Source organism: Epinephelus fuscoguttatus, linkage group LG6, assembly GCF_011397635.1.
Source record: "Epinephelus fuscoguttatus linkage group LG6, E.fuscoguttatus.final_Chr_v1".
NCBI classification, from domain to species: Eukaryota; Metazoa; Chordata; class Actinopteri; order Perciformes; family Serranidae; genus Epinephelus; species Epinephelus fuscoguttatus.
The window spans coordinates 6,592,866-6,614,009 of NC_064757.1; the positions used below are offsets into that span (position 1 = coordinate 6,592,866).

Here is a 21,144-nt window from a genome sequence, read left to right on the forward strand (position 1 = left end):
TAACAGTAATTACAGAAATGTGTTGCTGCCACAGCAAAAAAAGTTTTCTACACATGTGATAACGTGACATGTTATTGTGTGATAAGTGATCATGTTAGACAAAGACATTGCAAATGTTATTACATAAACGCTTCACGTTATTACATGATAAGTAATCTTGTTATAATGTGAAACAATTCACATTATCATGTTTTAACAAGATCAATAGTATATTGTATGTATTTTACTGTAAATTGTTTTTTTGATGTGTTTTTAACCTATTCTGTAAAGTGACTTTGAGAACGTTGGAAAGAGCTTTATAAATAAAATGTATTATTATTATTATGATTATTATTGTTATAACAAGACAATTTAATCTTGCAAGAAATGTTTCTTGCGATTAAAGTGAAAATAATTTATAAAAATGTAAAAAAAAAAAAAAAAAAAAAAGAAAAAATTGTTGTTTTACCAAGAAACTTTTCATGTTGTTATCTGGTACTGAAGCCGCTTTTGTAAATAATCAAAGTAATATGATGCAGTGTAAAGCATTTAAATTAATGACTACACTGAACAAATGGACAATCCATTGTCAATCAGAATCAATGCCTTTATTTTGATATTATTCAAATCTAACTGTATATAGATATTACAATGCAAGACGACCGCAGAAACAGGTATTCCAATAAGTGTTCGCGGTAGCGCCGCTCATTACCGCTCTGGGCTTCCGTAGCATTGTTTTCTTCACCCGGAAAAACTTTTTGGTCCTTGTAACGTCATTAGGTGCCATAAAGATGGCGGAGTCGGAGGAGGAGGTGGACGTCTTGGTCCAGAGAGTTGTCAAAGACATCACCAACGCCTTCAAGAGAAACCCCAACATGTAAGTATGGTTAACTGTGAACATACCAGACAGAGCGGAGCGGGCTCTGTGTAATCCGGTGGATCGTATACCAAACAACAGCTTGAGCCAGCTTTTAAACTGTGCGGGCTCGGACTATTACCTGGAATCAGAGCGGTCCAGGGAAAGTTGATAGTGTAGCCACTTAGCTCAGCTGTTTGTCAGTTCTCTTTCATAACTCATAATGAAGGAGTTTATAGAAACACCCTCGAGAATAGTATTCCTTGTTAAATAGTTAAATGTAGTCACCGGTGTGTCATTTCTTTAAACTAGTTCGCTCGCCCTTTGACGGCTGTCAAACTATACCACATTCTGCACGGGCCAACACCGTTAGCTCATCAATGGTGTGATTAATTGACCCGAGGTTAGTAATTAATAAGTGTCTTATGTGTTTTTATTTGGAATTTCAATAGCGTCTTCTTCCCGATGCTCCCGTGTATGTATGGCTGTTGGAGTATCAGAAGAGGTACACCGGCGTCAGGCTGTCAGAGTTAGCAAATGCTAACTTAGCTTCCCATCTATTTATAATGTAAATAAGAAAATGAAGCAGCTGATGTCAAAAGTCCCTCGACATCAATATTATGAAACATAATTATACTCAGATCAAGTGGAGCATGCCTTTAGTCTGTCAATGCTTAGGCTACATATAGCAGGGAATAGAATAGAATCCGGTTTAGTGCCAACATTTTTCAAATACAAGGAATTTGCCTTGGTGTGTTGGTGCATAAATATAAACAAGGGGTGTTAAACTCATTTTAGTTCCTGGGCCGCATACAGCCCAATATAAAATCAAGTGGGCTGGACCAGTAGAATCATTGCATAATAAGCTATAAATAACAGCACCTCCAAAACATTCATCCATTTACAAAAGAGATGATGAACAGCCTGAGATTTCTTAAGACAAATAAGTGCAATTACAACAATAGGACTGTTTTTCTACATTCAGTCAGACTACTATTCTCTGCCATCACATGTGCATTTTTCTATACATCTCCACTCCTATATGGTATAACTGGCATCACCACACCACTCTGAAGTGGAAGCTATTGAGGAAGCAGGTTATATTATCTGTGTCTCAATTTGCCTTACAAATCAAAGGTTTTGGCAGGACTTTAGCGATATGGTTCTACTAGTACTGTTTTAAGAAAGAAGTCTGATACAGATTTGTTGGTAATTGAGCTGCTGATTGACAATATTTTGCAGAATCGTCAGTATCTTTAAATATGGTCATAAGAAGTATTTTTAGTTTTGTTAAAGAACTGTATTGTCAGAGTAAAAAGCTTCTGAATCAGCATTTTACAAAAAATAGGCCAGTCACTGTTTAACTTGCTTCTGAAACCTGGCACCTTTTAACAAGTGCAGCAATATAAGGTGTGCAAATTAATCAAGAGCAAGATTGGACCCTTTGGGCCATTTGCATGACACCCCAGGAGGCATACATATAGAACAGAGGAAATGACAATCAAGATATGAAAAAAATATGATAAAGATATGTGTAGTGTGTCTGTTTTAAATGAAGGAGCTGTGCAAGTATTGTGCAGGAATGTGGAAAATATTGTCCAGTCCAAGTGATGTGCAGAACAAAACAGCATGAGGTATGAAAGACATAATCGTACAGAGATAACAGTCCAAGAGATGTGCATTAATGTAACACACACAGACAGATGTGAAGATGTTAAAGGCATACTGTGCAGGATTTTCTGCTCTCTGTTTTGTTGAGCTGGGAAGAGGGGCCAAGTTTTTAATGTAAGCTAACCAGTAATGTCTATATGTGGGGTGCAGGTTAGGGTCTGTAGCCCTCTTTACACAAAGATTACGCTATAGGGTCCCTTCTTCATGCTTCCTTTGCATTTTTACACAGAACTAAACACTGGCAGCATGACTCCGCTCCAGTGTGTGATTTTAGACATCATGTCGGCAAAAAGGCGTGATTTAAACAATAACATCGGCCTCTAGTGTGACATATTACATGAGCATTAGCAGCACTCAATAAACAACAACAATGGCATTACATGGCAAAACCAACCATTTACTGTCCCTGCTCTGTGGCAGCTGATCTCGTCTTCTGCTTGGAGGGTAAGAAGCTGCTGGACCTCATTGTTTTTCCATTTTGCAGACATTGTCAGCTGCTGTTCTTCTTCTCTGACTTTGTTACTTTTTAAATCTCCCACAGGGGGTCGCATGCATTACCTCTCATCAGAATGTCATACCTTCACTGCCCATGATCCTATCCTGCTGGCTTTCCCTTTCATACAGACATTGTTTTGGCACTCTTACTTCCTCTGATGCCGCCTTAAAGGCAAGAAAACTCTGTCTCCCCCATTCCGCCATTGTACCTTTTTTACAGAACAGGGAGGCAGCATAACAGCGTGAAATTCCCGCCTTGAAGAGGCAGTGTAAAAGGGACTTATGTCAGGGGTTGTCTCAGGCCTTGTTGATGAGAACAGCTGCATTGAGGAAGAAATGTTTTTTGTGGTGTGAGGTTTTGGTCCTGATGGACTGCAGCCTCCTGCCAGACAGCAGTGACTCAGAAAGTTTGTGTCCAGGATCGGCTATAATCTTTTTCACATTATTACGTACCATACAGTTTATATTAAACAACTGCACTATGGACTGTGGCTATGGCTGTGAAAATGGTCTTCCTAAATTTTTTCAAATGTAGAAAATCTTACAGATAAACTTACTTTAGAACTTCTTAGGGGCCGTTCAGATGTAGCGTCTTTTGCGCGCACAAATTCATTAGTTTCAGTGTAAACGCACGTCAAGCGCGCTCACAATCCAAAGCGACGCCATGGCGGCGTGCATTCAGTGCGACACGCCTGTTTTTTCGTGCGCGTCCGCGGCGCACAGAGATGGAAAAATCTCAACTTTTTCGAATGCAGCAAGCGCACTGCATGTCATGTGATAAGAATTAACCAATCAGCTCCACGGACCTGCTTCTTCCTTTCCGTCCAATGGACTTCACATTATGTATCTAATAACACACACTATCTCTCTTCCAGCATCTCCCTCTCCTCCACACACACACACACACACACACACACACATACCTCACCTCCTGATGCTTGCTGGAAATCCATTTAACTTTTTTGTAAACTTTGTAACTTTTTTAACTCCCCCTGTGAGTGACAGGCGGTTTTGGTTGCTTAGTAACGGCAGGTGCGACAGTAGCGCAACCTCCAAAGCACCGTGGATAAAAGGATGGAAACGGCACAGCTGGCGTTTTCCACGCACTTTTAGACACTACATCTGAACGGGACCTTAGAAGGTTCAGCTCTTTAGGGCTGACTTCTTAGACTGTATTATGCTTAGCTGTGTAAATCTAATAAACTGGTAATTGAATGTGCATTTTGTATTTGCTTGTTTCAACACTTTTTTAAAGTAGTCATACAAGGACACTGTCAAATAATATTCTGTTTTGGAACAATGCTTGTCCATACAACACATATATGTGGTATTGAGTTTGAACACTAAGTCTCAGTGGTTGAGGCTAGTTAGCATGTTGTTATTCAAAACCTGGTGCAAAGCACGTACCTGAAATCCTTCTGACCCTCTCAAAAGATGGATCTTGGTCCTCCTCCAAGCAAACCTGTTCCTGTGTAAATCTATGCTGAGTGAAAAACACACACCAGCCACATGATAATGTGAAATGTAACACTTTAATGGACTCAGATTGACCTGATATGTCTTCTCTCAGTAGCCATTACCCTCATGATGCTGCAAGACAGCGTACATCATCCTCTTTCTCTGGTCATTACTTAGGACAGAAAAAATCCACTTGCAGGCTGTATCGAAACAGCTCAACCTATCCAAGTGTTTGGTGTGTCAGACTTACTAAATTCCTAAAAGAGTGATCAGATGTTGAATCTTTCTAAAATCTCTTTTCAAAACTACTTAGATCAAAGATACATTGTCTAAATTTTACATGTCATGCAATGATACTAGCATACAGCAGCCCACACAGAAAACTGGACATGATCCCACACCACCACTCACTCTAAAAATAAACACATCAAGTCCCACTACATTTGTTCTGTGACATGCACAATGCTAGAAATAGTTTTTGTGTTTTGTTAAAATCAGGAGAAGAGAAATTCCACATCTTTCTTGGCACGTTGTATTATGTGCGACACCCTTTACTCTTCTGTTTGCTACCTGTACGTTCCTGGTTTAAGGCCCCACGTACAGTGACTTGGACTGTCCTACAAGAATGAGCCGTGGTGACATATTCAATTGATAATCTAAAACAGTGGTGCTGGATAGCCTATTTAGAAATTTGGCGAATAAATACACCAAATCCTGCCTACACAAAATGCTTACACTGATGTGACATTTAGGACCAAATTCTTACAATGTCACCTTTCAGGATATTCCTTAGAATGTGCCACAAGGGAAGCCACACATTGTGTTGTCAGAAAGATTCTTTCATGTTCATATACAACAAGTTTTAAGCTCCCTCAGCCCTCACTGTCAGTGTTTGCTCCCTCAGTGATGAGATTGGCGTGATCCCGTGTCCAGAGGCACGCTACAACCGCAGTCCCATTTTGTTGGTGGAGAATAAGCTGGGTGTTGAGAGCTGGTGTGTCAAGTTCCTGCTGCCGTATGTCCACAACAAGCTGCTGCTCTACCGCCAGCGCAAACACTGGCTGGAGAGGGAAGGTAACTGACCTCAACATCAAGCTCAACAAAACCATCCTCAAGGGAGACATGTCCCTTTTCTGAGAAAGTTTGCTTTTGTTACATGGACAGATTCTAGACCAGAACATATTTGTCCAAGTGTACTTGAACCAGCGTTTTATTTTCTGCAGCATGAGTAAGATGCGCAGGGATTTCAAACAGGGATAGGATGTGACAGCTACCTACCTGCTTACATAAGCTTCCATCCCATCTCTACCTGTAGTTAATATTCCCTAAATTAAATTGTGTGTTTGTACTAGTACTGTAGAAGTTTACCACTATTGATGCACAGAGTGTGCTTGTTACGTACAGGAGCCTCAGATGCCTGACAGTATCTAAACAGTGAAATTGATTTGAACGATGCTTTATCATATTGCCCTGCTTTTTGTAGTGCTGTTTCATTTGTGTCTTGTTTCATCTACCAAGATGAAATCCAGTTTTATTTTATATATTATTTTAAAGTTTAATTTAAGTTTTATAGAATTTTAAGTCACTGCTGAATATTGTGTCCTGGTGAAATGCTTTCCTTATCAAGGACCCTTAAAGCTCATTTATATCCTCCTTATACAACCAAAAATTGAAACATCCATTTCAAACCTCATTGCTCTCATACTTCCTCTGAAAAGTTAACAGTTCGTGTCTGTGTTTCCTTTAGCTTTAGCGGACATCACCTGCACTGTGTTGCTGCTTAACCCGGACTTCACCACCGCCTGGAATGTCAGGTACAGATACACCGTCACAGCAGCACGTTTATAACACATCTACAGAAATACTTGTTCTTATGAATGTCAGCTGTTCGTCTATGCCCTTGAAAGTGTCAAACATCCTCAGTGTTTCTCCTACATTCACCTAGCATCAGCATTATACCGCTGCTGCTGATTTTATTTTATTTTTTAACTAGAGGAGGGGAGAGGACTCTGTTTTATCCCTTTAGGAACTAACAACATGCTATTTTGCGCTACGTATGCTTCATTTATTCATTTTCTGTCACCGCTTAACCTTGTACAAGGTTACAAGGGTGCTGGAGCCTATCCCAGCTGACATTGGGTGAGAGGTGGGATACATCCTGGACAGGTCATCGGACTATCACAGGGCTGACACATAGAGACAGACAACCATTTAGTTGCATCAACCATGCAATTTAGTCACCAATTAAGCTAACCTGCATATCTTTAGACTGTGGGAGGAAGCCAGAGAAAACCCATGCTGCCACGAGGAGAACAAGCAAATCCACACAGTCAAACCTGGAACCCTCTTGCTGTGAGGCCACAGTGCTAACCACTGTACCACCATGCTGCCCACTTACACTTCATATCCATGTCACGTTCACATACATAAAGAGAAACTTTCTTACCTGATAATGTCAGCACAGTGATTCTAACAATAAGCACCAGATAGATGTCAACGATAAAGCAAGCAATGCTGATAATAGATTAGGGATTATGATTTTCTGAAGGCAAAACTGTCCCTCACGTTATTATCACACAGTACACATTACAGCAAACGCAAACATTTGATAGGAATATGCAGGAAACATATCAGTGAAATCAACGTTTGGAAGATCCATCTTGATACAAAGATAGCAGCCATTCAGTATGCACCAATAGTTTAATTCTACCTGGAGGCAGGCCTTACTATGTGCTAGGGCCACCGTGATGCATAAATGCTGTCAATCACAGAGATAACTGACAGATTCTTTAACATCGATATTTATGTCACACATTATTTAGATAGGATTCCCTTGAAGAAACATCATAATTGTAAATTGTTTTATCATTGAGGGTGTCATCACATTTAGGGAAATGAATGCTGTTTGATAACACAACAGTGTGCTGATGTGCTTTAGCAGGTTAATTCTGGAAAAGGGGACAGCTAAGAATGAATAATTACAAGAATGAATGACTGCTGGCTAGCTGCTAGCTTACACTCAGTGGATGTCAACAGTCACCTAGTGGGTGATATGGCTCACACGTAAACTAATAGCTTGTTTGTCAAGTCACTTTTAAATTTTCAGATGAGTTTGAAAGACTGGCATATCAAAAAAGGAAAGAGAAGAGATTCCAGTAGTGATAAACAAAAAATTTAGGGATGCACCGAAATGAAAATTTGTGGCCGAAGCTGAATAATATTAAGTGCTTGGTCGAATACCGAATATCGTTGTTTAGTTTTTCATTAGTTTTTGCAGATGAACCCCCTCCAGATTAGTGTTGTCACGGTACCAAAATTGGATCCCACTGTGCGATACCAATGAAAATATCATGGTTCTGAGTAGTATCACGATACCACAGCGAAAATGAGGCAGATGTGCCTTTTGTCATTTATAAAAAGATAAATCACTTTTCTATAATACATCAATGATATTTCAGTGGAATAAATTACTTATTGACTTATTCATACTTCAAAAACAGCATCAATGAGTGATGAACATAGGGGGGATCAAAATAAAATAAATAAATAAAATAAGAATCAACCAGCCACCCTCCTCCCCTTGATAAGTAAAGAACAGTCCCTAAAGTGCGGTGAGGTTTGTGGGACGTGAACGGCTCATTTCTCCTCTGACATGTCACATACCTGTGTTCGGCTGGCTCGGCTGTTCAGGTACTTCTGGGCAGTCCACACGCCAAGAAGAGGATATTATTGGAGCCGACTTCTCCATCGCCCGGTAAGCCGATGGCCGCCGTATTTGACAGGAATACATTACTGTCTGTGTCTGTGACCCCCGTTCAACCCACAACCGATGGGATTTGCCTTTCGTTTCTGCTGCTGGTTGAAATCTCTAGGCTGCTCGCACAGCATGCTTAATGATTTAAGCCTATTTTGCTCGCTCAAAACTATTTTTAGTCGCAAATGCGAGTCCGGTGACGGGCGGATTGCCACACTGCCGACATTTTACTCCGCCCGTCACGGCACGTTGTTTGATTGCGTTATCAAAACACGCCGCTATTATTCGGCCTTGCTTTTAACTTATTCCACCGAATACCGAATGTGTTGTTTTTTGCAATATTCGGCCGAATATATTCGGTTACCGAATATTCGGTGCATCCCTAAAAAAATTTTTAGGAAACACTGGAATCCCCACACAAAAGAAGGCACAGCACTCAAAGATGAACATAGTGAGAGACTAGTGCTTCACTAAAGTGATGCCTCCATGGAAATACATATGATCACAACTCAACATGCCACAGTGCGGCTAAAGCATATGAAAGACAGCCATAGTCTGCTCTGTAGTTCTGTTGTATTGCATGTATGTGCATGTTGCACAGTGCATCCATTGTTGTTGCAGGAAGGAGCTATTGCAGTGTGGAGTTCTTAACCCAGAGAAGGACCTCTACCTGGGCAAGCTCGCCCTCACCAAATTTCCCAAGAGCCCAGAGACGTGGATACACCGGTGAGAGCACCCCTTTTTTCTCTAAACACTTGTCATATTTACTTGTACATATTACAGTGAGAGGAATGTTGTGGTTAATATAACTGTTAGCTAAGCAGAGTTATTTATGTCAGTGAGTAAAAATGCTTCGGTCACATATTCATGCAGCTTCCAGTTGTTTCAACCAGGTTAAGTCCGTTTTGAAGAAATAGGTTCAGGAATTATTCTAGTCCCCTTTGTGCCCATTTGCAGTTACACAGCATCATAAGAGGTAAATTAGTTTTATTGTAGATTTTACAAATCACAGTGGTGCTTGAGATGAAGACTCTGTGTGAATGGATGCTAAGGAGTCATGCAGAGGTGGAGCAGACTGAAAACTGGATAATTCACTGAGTAGCTAGTGGTAGGGCTGAACGGGAAGTTGAGGATAGAACTTTGTATTAATTATATTTAATTATATTATATTTGTTAGTATATAATAATAAGAAATGTCCACCACTCCCTCTATTGTTCATTCTAGCTTTACCCTGCACTTTCTTATTTAACAAAGGAATCCCAGGTTTTTTGTTTGACCAATCAGCAACATTCATCCTTGCTAACTCTGCCATAATAGTCTCTGAAGCATCAAAAAGTATTAAAGCCAGAGCAGAGACTATTCTGGGTCCACAAACCACAGCCGAAGATCTAAATTTAGATGGTGGAACCTTCAGTTGAAATGCAGGGAACGTTCTTGAGTCCCTGAAAAGGTTCTGCAATTCTGCAAAAAAAAAGATAAGACAAAACCTGATTAGATTTAAGTGGCAGCTTGATGTTCAGCCTTACTCTGCTTAGCCTCTATGATAGTTAGTGTGACCTCCTAGTCTTTTTAAATCTCAGGTAACAGAATAGTCTTTATTCATCCATTATTTCTTTAATTAACTAGCTGAGGTGCTGTTACACGTCGCTTTGAGGACTGCACATTCCAACTTTAGTTTGATAGCTGCAATATGATATAAAAATACAAATTGAAGTTCCCTTCTGACTGCTAAGAGTGACTCCAGCAGCAACAGTGGCAGAGTGGAGATGCTGTGATTGTCTTAAGCAGGAACAGAACACCAGATTGACAGAGTTAGCTCACCCAGCAGTTGTTGTCTTTCTGCAGACGCTGGGTGCTGCAGCAGATCCTGCGTCAGTTCTCTGCTGTGGGCCGCAGCGGGAAGCATCAGCAGGATGAAGCCGAGCAGGCTGACGCAGAGAGGAGCCAGCAGCTCAGTGATCATCTCTCCAGAACGCTCCATCAAGAGATGAAGGTATGCTCTGATGCTGCCTGCCGCTATCCCAGCAACTACAATGCCTGGTCCCACCGCATCTGGGTATTGCAGCACATGGCCAAGGGCAACGTCAAGGTAGGATGAAATGTTGTTGTTTCTTTTTCTTTTTCTTTTTAAAGTCTCATTAATTTTATTGTCAGATTCGAATTCGAAGTACCATCAGTGCATTTTCATACACAAAACAACTTACACCCTGGCTGTTCTCTAATCAACATGTGTACAGGGTTATAGTGGCCATTTCAACTTACCCAAGTTCCAAGGCCACTTGGTCTGCAAGATGTCTCAGTTTTGACTTGTGTTCCTGTTCCTTTTGTGAAGATCCACAGTACTCACACAAGGCAGGGAAAAAGTTGAACGAGGCTTATTGAGCATACAAAAGAGAAAACAAAATTGCTTGTCAGGTCATTCCAAAGTTACATCTCGTATGGTTCACAACTACTAATTCTTTATATTCTCACCATATCATCCAATTTTACACACTTTAAAGCCTCAATGTGTAAAAATGGTGAGTGACAGTGACATCAGCGATCAAATTCTAGATTGCAGTGCTAACTCGCGCTCACTCACTCACCCCTCCCATCAGGTAAGTGACAGAGTTTTTCAGGAGTATCTAGCGACGAGGTGATGTAAATATTTATTTAGGAATCTAAACCATGTTACGATATGTTATAGCTTACCAGTGAGATATAGGTTATCTGTGAGATACATGTTAGGAGTGTTTTATTAGGGCCTGAGCAGGAGACCTGCGAGGTCCCTATTGTTTTTCTCCCGATTATTTATTTATTAGGGCCCGAGCACCTAGCGGTGCGAGGACCCTATTGAAATGCAAGGATTTCTTCTTCTTCTTCTTCTTCTTCTTCCTCCAAATGAATTGACTTTTTGGAAGGCTTAACATACCTGAAAACTCATGAAACTTTGCAGATACATCAGAACTGGTGAAAATTTGATATTTCAAGGGTCTCGTGCGTGGGTTCCACAAAATGGCTCAGTAGCACCCCCTACAAAAGTTTGAGGAAACAGCCCCTGAAGCTAGTTTAACTACATGTATGAAACTTGGCAGGCTTATGTAACACTCAGAGACGTACAAAAAAGCCTCTTGGAGGTATGTTCTAAACCCAACAGGAAGTCGGCCATTTTGAATTTACTGTGCAATTTTAGTGCATTTTTGGCCATTTCCAGGGGTCATAAATGAACAAACTAGTCCTACAGATTTCATTCGATCGACTTCAAACCTTGGTCTGTCCCATCCCAAGACCTTGAAGATGAAAAGTTATCAAAAGCTTGAGTTTTCGTCAATGCGTGTGACCCTGGGATGGCGTCAAAGTTAGGGGTCTCGCCACTAAACAGGAAGTAGTTTATAACTCCAGCATACATGGTCCAGTCTTGCCCAAACTTCACAGGATTGATGACAGTCCCGCCCTGAACACATCTACATGTCAATAATTTGAGATAAATATAGCGCCCCCTGCTGGCAACAGGAAATGTCATGTTTTAGATTTTAATGTACATCTCCTACAGAATTGACCAGATCCATCTCAAACTTGTGGAAACTGTGAGTATTCGTCGAAGGGTGTGGCCATGGCCTGGCGGCGAACTTTGATGTTTCGCCGTGATGATAAACGTTGCTGTAACTTGACTCCACGTGGGAATATCTTGCCAAAACTTCACACATATGATGACAGTCCAGCCCTGAACACATCTACAGAGGAATTTTGAATCACGGCCATAGCGCCACCTACTGGCAACAGAAAGTTACTTTATACATTCTTTGATGTCCCTCTTCTAGCAGGTTAATCAGACCCACCTCAAACTTGCTGGTCTAAGTCCTTAGACCTTGATGTTACTTAAAAATGAAGCTTTTGAGTTTTCATCAAACGCTGTCACCGTGGCGCTGCCTTGTACACCATCAAACACGATGTTGTTTTGAAGGGACAAGAGGGAAAAGTAGTTACAAACATGAAGCCAAAATGATTTTAAAATATCAGATTGAATTACCTGTAGCAGAAAGCAGGCAACCTCTGCATCCCTTGTGAAATCCTTCTCCTTCAGGAGTTCTTTCCACCTGGAATAAGCAACGCCGATATTCACTCACATTTTGTCCCGTCCTTGCTTATCTGATCTTTTTCTTTTATTTGGTGGCGTGGTTTGCCTCTTACGGGGCAAAACATATGTGTGGTCCTCCATTTAAAGTGCGACAGAATCATAAAAGTACAAAGCAGGTTCACGCAGAAGTGCCCCGGATTGAGCTTCACCTTCTCTGTCTCCAGTGACAGCAAGTTCTAGGTAAACGCGAAAGGCGAAGTGCGTATATCCCTTTCGGGCACTGTATTCAAATATGGTGACGTGAGAAGGCAGCCTCCAGCATACCGCGCCCTGCCTGTGTATATATCTGTGTATATATAGAGAAATATTCTAAGCCAATGAGAAAGCTTTCATTTGTATGTGAATTGCATTACACTTCAGTAAATATATATTTATGAAAGCAATAGTTGATATTTGCTAATAAACAACCACTGTTGTAAACGTGCGACCGTGTAGAGACAGAAATGACATGCTGTTGTGTAAATAAGATAGATAACATGAGGCTGATTAGTTTGTTTAATAAAAACACAAGGTACAGGGCGGGACGCCCCCCTAATATAATGGATGGGGAAACACTAGACATGTTTCAAGCAGCGTTTGCAGACAGTGAAATTTCTGTTAACTGTTTTAACTCCCTCGTCGTTTTATTTAACAGCGAAACCGAAATGATCCCACACCGGAGATTTGTATTGAGCAGGTGCTTCTTCAAACATCTGTCTCTCAGCTCCTCTGCTTGCCTTTGCCATGGCTCTCTTTGTTTGTTTTTTCCGCTTCCTTTCTGTGTGAGGTGAGTGTCACTTTCCCCGGCTCCAGTTAAAACAGTGTGAGGGGGTGAGTGGGTGGAGCCACAATAGTGATTGGACATTAACTCCCGGGGATGGCTTTTGTGGAGCTTGAGCTGTTGAGAGGTGAAGATAAAAGTCATGATGCCGTCCTGAAATCTGCCAGCTTATTTTGCGCAACAGTGACTCAGAGTGTAATCACAGTGACATCTTGATTAAGATCACGTGATGGCTGAATTGAAAACATGACAATCTCCCAAATATGTGTTGGATTTTCTTAATATTACTCCTCTGTTTTTTACAAACACCTGTGGCCCACCACCATGTTTCCTCACAGGTTTTCCATGATGAGCTGTCCTCTATGCGTCTGTGGGTGTCCATGCATGTGTCTGACCACAGTGGCTTCCACTACCGCCAGTTCCTGCTCAAGGAGCTGATCACTGAGCTCTCACAGACTCCAGCTTCCATCACCAGTTCACCCCAGCACAGGTGCAGCACAGTCCCTAGCAGCAGTCCCCAGCATCACAGCCACAGCCAGGCTAATGGGGAGCTGTCAGGTGCAGAGGCAGCAGGTGAGGAGGAGAGGCAGCTCAACTACACTACAGTCCTTCAGCTCTTCCACCAGGAGATGGAGCTGTGCTCAGACTTGATCCAGTCTTTCCCCGGTCACGAGACACTCTGGAGTCACAGGTGAGATTACAGAGGTGAACACAACACAAGACATTTGTCATTTTGCAGCAGCTTATTATGAAACATATCAATTTATCAATAAATACTGATTCTGGTATTTAAACCATTTCAATACTCATTCTCTACAGTATTGATATACCAGTACCAGCTGCGATTTCTCACTCTTATTGGTAGTGTTTTCTACAGTCATTCTGCTGTTTTCTGCTACTAACCAAGAAAAGAAAATATGTTGTCATTTATCTTTTATGCCCTTAGTGTCAGTTTTTCCCCACGGCATTGCAAATGGTATCAAATATTGATATTTTTCAAGGTATTGTATCAAAGTTAGAAATTCCAGTATCAGACAACACTCCTAGGGAGTAGGTCTGGGCGATATGGACAAAAAATCATATCTCAGTATTCTCAGGCTGAATGGTGATACATGATATATATCTCAGTATTTTCAATGAAATGGGTGACATGTTAATTTGCAAGTCAAAGTCACATTTGAGGTGTCACAAGCACTTTTATAAAAACAGACTGTGATCAAAATAAAATTCAAAGACAGAGATTTTTCCCTGTTTGAAAATATACTGCTGCACAACATGTACATGAAAAATTATATAGAATAAATAGCAAGGCTGTACGTTAATTTTTTGCACATAGCACTAGAGAGGTTTTAAGGTTTGCAGTGGGCACCTGGTGGTGTAGTGGGTAGAGCAGGCGTCCTATACATGAACGCAGTGTCCCCTCCGCAGCAGTAGCAGGCTCAATTCTCCCTCTCTCCGCCCCTCACACCCAGACTGTCCTATCAAATAAATGCAAAAAAGCCAAATAAGTAAATAAATTAAATAAAGGTTTGCAGCACAGGCCACCAAACTATAACTGAGCATGAAAATATCAAGTAGGCCTAAATCCATTGGAGTTGGGAACAATTAAAAATCTTTGTGAGGGGAGTTAAGAAGTCGTTTTCCATGGCCTTTTGAATGGATCTAGTGCTGGAAAGTGATTTAAATATTTTGATTTATAAAGGCTTTTAATCTTATTTATGCACATAGCATCAACAGAGAGACCAAAGGAGGGAATGAGTGAGAGACACTTTGTCCGTGTTATATACGTCTTGTATATGACATGTCTGTGTTGTTGCTAGGGATCTGCCATATCATATTGTTCATGATAGTACCGGTAGACGTTTTAATACGATTTGAAAATTTCACATCAAGATACACGCAATATTTTGAGTTGTTGACATACTGAGGTCATACTGTTACTCACAGCAACGACAAGCATGGCTGAAAGTGAAAGTATGACCAACTTTGCAGTGGTTCCAAAAGAGGAGCAGCTTCAGTAGTGTGGAATAAACTGTGGTGTCCTGAATGTTTTATGAACAGCCCTAGACTTCTCAGAATCATTTAGCGACTTACAGCTCAGAGGGAACTCACTCAGCTGCTCCTCTGGCAGCAGCACAGCCCTCTCTTCTCTTGCCATGTGAACATGGGATTCGCTTTTGTCATAAACCTTTGGTAATGTAAACCTACATGACGCTCACAGCTCGACAAAAAGCTACAATTTGTCTACAATGTACAAACTACAATGTGTGTATCTTAGTGTTGCTGGTGAACATGTGAATGTGTGAGTAGGGCAGAGCTGTGTGAGAGAGGAGAGATGCACACTGGCTTGGTTTTTTGGAAGAACAGCATTACCTAACGCAACTTGACTCTATATTGATATCGATAGTTGTTACATCGCACAGCCCCACTAGGGAGTTTAGCCTGGTCCATGAAAAAAACAGGTCAAACAATTGCAGTATGTGGAAAATGTGCCCACATATTACATTTTTGGTCATATGGTGTATAGGTACAGTATATTTTAATAGTAAGATGTTGGATGTGTTTCCACCCCTTCCAGGCGGCATGTCTTCTACTTGTGGCACCACTGGAGGAGGGAACACCAGCACCACTGCAGCAGCAACGGAGGCAGCAATTCGGTCCACCTTAACAACAGTGACCCAGTCCTGCCAAACATCGCTGTTCAAAGCTGTACAGGCAGGGGAGAGAGTGTGAACGGACAAAGGCATGCTACTGAAGCTATGGAAGTAGATGGGGCGGCCTTGCCAGACCCACGTGACAGCAAGCGACTTAAGAGAGGAGTCCTGCTGCCCAGCCCCCCCGCCCTGCCCTCTGAGCACAGCTTCGTGAGCGGTATCCTGGACAGCTGCTCTAGCCCCGAGCAGAGACGTTTTGCCCTGGCATACAAGAAGTGGTTAGACACTGTCATTGGTCAGCAGCCTTGAGAGAGGGAGAGGAACAGTAAGCCCCATCAATCTTTCTCAACATTGAAGTTGCCTTTAGACACAGATTTAGGATCAGCTTACCTACCTGTAGTGCTGACTTTAACTAATAGTGCTTCAGATGCAGTGATGACTTTAGAAAGCAGTCATGGTTCAGCGTGGTAACCATCCTGTTCTCCTGGCAGTGAGTAGAGAGGACGGGGTTTTAGAGTCAGGACATTTTGACGACACCCAGTGTGTTCTTCGTCAGAAACATCTGGATTCTCTTGAGCTTCATCTGAGCCAGTACCCCTTCAGAATGGAAATCTGCACACATATAAAGCCTGTTGGCTCACTATGTGTCTGTTGGTAGATTCTGCTCTTGTTTCAGGTGTCTCAATGCCTCAGGTCAAATTGCCACTGCTTTTTTTTTAATGCCAATTTGGCATTCTTCAGCACATCTTCATTTCTGATCAAATATTTCAACTCAAGAAACTAAATGAAGCTGCCACAGGAGGAAGAACAATGTCTTTGCAGAGGTGAGAGCAGAGCAGAATTTACACTGAGTCTGACTCACCAGACATCACAGATTTTATTACAAAATGGCCAGTATTGTATACATAAACAAGACATTTGATAATAATATGAAATAAATAGTTGCGTGAATAAATATAGTAGAATATATAAATGACCCAATAAATGGTGACATAATAAATTATCAAAACTCAGTTAATTATCATTAAGTGTTATGTCATCATTCTTATTTGAACAATAAAAGTTTTATTGGAGTTCATTTTTTATTTCAGATTTCCTGTCATTTCAAAAGTCTATTTTCATAAGTGATATCAGTCCCTCTAGGATGTTTGCAATGTTGTGATCACAACAATTGGCACAAATTCAGCCAGTCCCTATGCATTATACACAACCTTGCAATTTTGCCCAGTCACTGCAACTTTACTGCAAATTTGACTGTTTAAACCAGATAAAATATAATTTCACTCTGAAGCTGCATGGAGCTAATCGATTCGCTCAGCCCCTCTCTGTTTATCATGAGACTGCTGCTGCAGGACCGGAGCTCTGTGCCTGGGACAGAGTCACACACACACACACACACACACTGACAGGGCTAATTGTTAGCGTATCATGGCTAACATTACCCTTCAGTTAACAAGTTTAATAACAGAGCTGAACTGTCTCGGTGTCAGTGTGAGATTAACGGCTCGGTGTCAGATGTTAATAGCTGCTGCGGGTTTTCTGCCCAATTGGCAAAATATGACGCAGAGATGACTGTCATTGGGCTGTATTAGCACATCACAGTGTCAGTCCATCAGTGCTGTGTCGAACAGCAGAAATCTGTTACAGTCGGCGACCCCGCACCATCATAAATAGATTCTAATTCTGTGGGAAACAGTGAATGCTCATAATAATAAGCTCAGAATCTGTGACAGCATCACAACTATTTTTGCAATTTTTATTTGGCCCTTTAATTTCAGTGCAAATAAACACCTGAAAACATTGCAAGGGTTGCAATGCATCACTTTTTTTTTTTTTTTTTTTTTAAACAAAAAGCTGCCATAAAGTCAGACCTTTCAGGCCACAGCAATCCCAAAAACAGCCTGAGAAATCCTGGAGGGACTCTGATATGCTGAAAGCTGAGTGGGCGGGGAGTTGCGACAACAATAATGTCATGAAAAGTGACAATGGGAAAATGCCATTATTGAATAAAAATACATTTAAAAGTGGCATTTTCAGCTTTAATGTAGGACAAATTATTTTCAATACAAATTGTTACTATACAAGTGAGAAATATCATGATCAATAATGATATTATTATTATTATTATTATTATTGTTTTCGGGGGGTTTTTTTTGTCCTTTTGGAGTTAAAGGTCTAGTGTGTAGGATTTAGTGGCATCTAGTGGTGAGGTTGCAGATTGCAACCAACTGAAACGTCTCGTGTGGTAAGCGTCTAGGAGAACTATGGTGGCCAAGGCGAAAAAGAGAAGTCACAGTGTCATATTGCGTCATATCATAGGGGTACAACACATGAGCATTAAAGGCTGGTCTGCACTTACTGAAAGGCTCAATAGCTGGCATTGTCATATAATATGGCTTTGGCCTTAGGTCGGAATATACTTTATACGAAAAGTTAATATACAGGTGAGAATTACAATTCTGCAATCACTAAAAAGTCATCCAGCCTAGTGTTCCCTAAGAACTTCTGTCAGGCCAAGCACACCAAAGGAGGCCAATGACTCATCTATACTCAACATAAGATATGGAAACTGATGCAGCCTTCTGTTTGTACTTTGCGTTCATTTTGTCCGAGTGCACATTTTCTGGAAGCTTACGAATTGGATGAAATGAAGCAGTACCACTGGAGGTCTTGGATTCAGTTGGTGTAGTTCAGAAGATGATAAAGATACAAACAGCACATTTTAAAGTAACCAAAATACAGCGATAAGTGATTATACACCAATGAAAACACAGTTATGAATATTATACAATTTTTTTCCGATAGATCCTAAATCCTACACACTGAACCTTTAATTAAACCTTTTTAGAACAGAATAGAATGACGCTGGCTTTGATTAAATGTCTTTCTGATATAATTGGAATCCTTTTTTTCTATCTGCACATTCACTCCTTTTTAAATGAATGTGTTGAAATTCACTCAGCTCTCACTTGTTGCAGTGGCAGGTTTAAGCACAGCCAAGCTCTTTTTTTTCTTTGAAGTTCCTTAGATTTCCATTCTGAAGGCAGTAACATTTATTAACCATGTAATTTTCTCTTTGTTCTTTTGTCGGTCCTTGGTTGCTGCTCTGCGGTTGATTTTACTGGTGAATATTGTCACTAAGTCCTAACTATGTAGCTAAAGTTACAGTAGCTTGCATCAGAGAGCCAAAAAGCTAGTCTTTAGCTGAACAACAGCTTATGTTTGCTTTGTGAAAAGCCATGGTTAACTTGCAAGTCTTACCTTCTGCCAACCTGAAGCACTAAATCTACAAGCAGAGAAACGTTAGCTTTACCAGTTTAGCGGTACGGATGTTTGACTTTGAAGGAAAGAGTGCTAGGGAAGTGAGTCTCCCGGACATTCACTGGTGCTACATGCTGCCGTTTCTACAACTACTTCATCTGTTACAGGTGTGTAGTGTGCAACAGGTGAAAACTGAACAGCACTTTGGACTATTTGATGATAATAGGCAATCATTGTTTTGTGAGGGTATTATTGCTAAACTATTTTTAAAATATTGTCTGTTATTTTGCACCAGGCTAGTTAACAGTAGTCCTAGCTGCTTTATGTCACTACCTTATACAAAAATAGAGGTAACATGGAAAAGGTCAAAGACTTCATTTTCTCTTTGTGTTGAGGAATAATTTCTAGCACTCCTTTAAAAGTTGTAACATGCTGTATCTGCACAGTCCATCCCTTCAGTAATATAGAGGGTGAAAATGATAGCTCCTCCCATCACATTGTCTCATCTGTATTGATAAGGGAAGAATAGTATTCTTGAATTTAAAACTAATAAATCTGAAGTTACCCTGTATTCCAGATAGTTGTGTAGAAAACATAATGGACTGCAGTTCGAATAGGATATATTGTTTTGTCTCCCAAGGATGCTCTGGGTCATTGTTACTAGTTGTTTAGCTTTGTCGGGACAGCATCAGCACACAAGTGAACAAATAAGTAAAATTAGATGGATGATGTTGTTCCATCAGTGTAGCCATGGACACATTAGCATTCACTATATGTACTATGTGGTCAAATCTAAATGTGGCAGGAGCATCGGCATCCCAGGGGGCCCTTGATGCAGTTTGGGTGCCAGCACATCTGTATATAGAGGTTTTAGTGGATTGCCTACATTGGCTCATTCTTGAAGACAAAACGGCGGCTTTGTGGAGAAAAAAAAACACTGCATTTGGTTTCAGTGGCCACTGTGCACAGGCTGGCTAGCCAAAATCGCCTACAGTCCTCATCACACTGTCTCCATGTGCTTCCATGTAACCCTTATCACGTTGTACTTAGCTTCTTTTAGAAACTACAATGTAAGAGTTATGAAGTAAGATGCTTTATCACCTCAAATCACTGTGTACATGATCATAGATAATCTTGAAACTAGTCTTTTTGAGCCATGTATTCTTTAGGTTTGTTCATTGAGAACGGGTGCATATCAGAACTGTATGGTGGGGGGATTTTAACAACCTTGCAGACCTAGAACACAAACTTTGAATACAAGACTATCTATGCAGAAATGTTTTTTTAAAGGTTCAACAAGCTTTTAAAAAGAATAATGTAGCTTCTGTTTTTCTAATTTATTCTTCAGTTTACTTCAGTGGAGGGTATGTCCTTCATGAATAATCCCTAGCATCTCATTAATTTTCTATTTATTTATAGAGTTAAAGTCTTTTGTCTTCACTTTCAGTGTTCTGTCATCTGCTTACCGAGAAATAAAGCTCATCTGGGATAAAGGTTTCTTACCTGCTGTCTTTTTCCTTCTTTTGAGTTTGAGGCTTGTGTGTGCTTCTATGTATGGCTGCATGCATAACTTGATTAAGTACTGTGCTGATGTGCATCGCCAGGTTCAGACTAGATATGGAAGTGCAGCTAATGCGATGCAATTGGAATGGTTTAGTCTGCATTCACACCCAAGTCAAATGACTCTGCAGTAGTCATGGGTATTTAACCCCATAACCGGCAAGATGCAATGACATTCCGTCACAAAACACCACCCATCTTCGCCCAAGCAGCACTCAAACAAATTAGTCTGCATGGAGTTTGAAACAGAGATCAAGTAAGTAAAAGTTAAAAACAAGTAACCACTTTCCTCCAAGCTACTGTTTGCTGGTAACCTGTTCTCTGGCCTGTCTGTGACATCAATGTGACACACCAAAAAAAAAAAAAAAAAAAAAAGAAAAAACACACACACATAGAAAGGCATGCTTGTCTGCTGCAGAGCCGTGTACACGTACAGTACACAGTACAGGCCAAAAGTTTGGACACACCTTCTCATTCAATGCGTTTTCTTTATTTTCATGACTATTTACATTGTAGATTCTCACTGAAGGCATCAAAACTATGAATGAACACATGTGGAGTTATGTACTTAACAAAAA

The 21,144-nt window shown here is 40.7% G+C and overlaps 1 protein-coding gene across 1 annotated transcript; it reads left to right on the forward strand.

Annotated features, from left to right (window-relative positions):
- The first annotated feature begins 767 nt into the window (after nt 1-767).
- ptar1 (protein prenyltransferase alpha subunit repeat containing 1) lies at nt 768-20,503 on the forward strand. The gene is made up of 7 exons (XM_049579917.1): nt 768-856; nt 5,364-5,533; nt 6,207-6,273; nt 8,835-8,939; nt 10,060-10,303; nt 13,430-13,782; nt 15,670-20,503. The coding sequence occupies exons 1-7, from the start codon at nt 771-773 to the stop codon at nt 16,052-16,054; spliced, it is 1,410 nt and encodes a 469-aa protein (XP_049435874.1). The 5' UTR covers nt 768-770; the 3' UTR covers nt 16,055-20,503.
- The last annotated feature ends 641 nt before the right edge of the window (nt 20,504-21,144 follow it).

Coding starts and splice junctions, on each gene's coding strand:
- ptar1 (XM_049579917.1), top strand. CDS start 771: ATGGCGGAGTCGGAGGAGGAGGTGGACGTCTTGGTCCAGAGAGTTGTC. Junction 6,274..8,834: donor ACCACCGCCTGGAATGTCAG/GTACAGATACAC, acceptor TTGTTGTTGCAG/GAAGGAGCTATTGCAGTGTG. Junction 10,304..13,429: donor TGGCCAAGGGCAACGTCAAG/GTAGGATGAAAT, acceptor GTTTCCTCACAG/GTTTTCCATGATGAGCTGTC.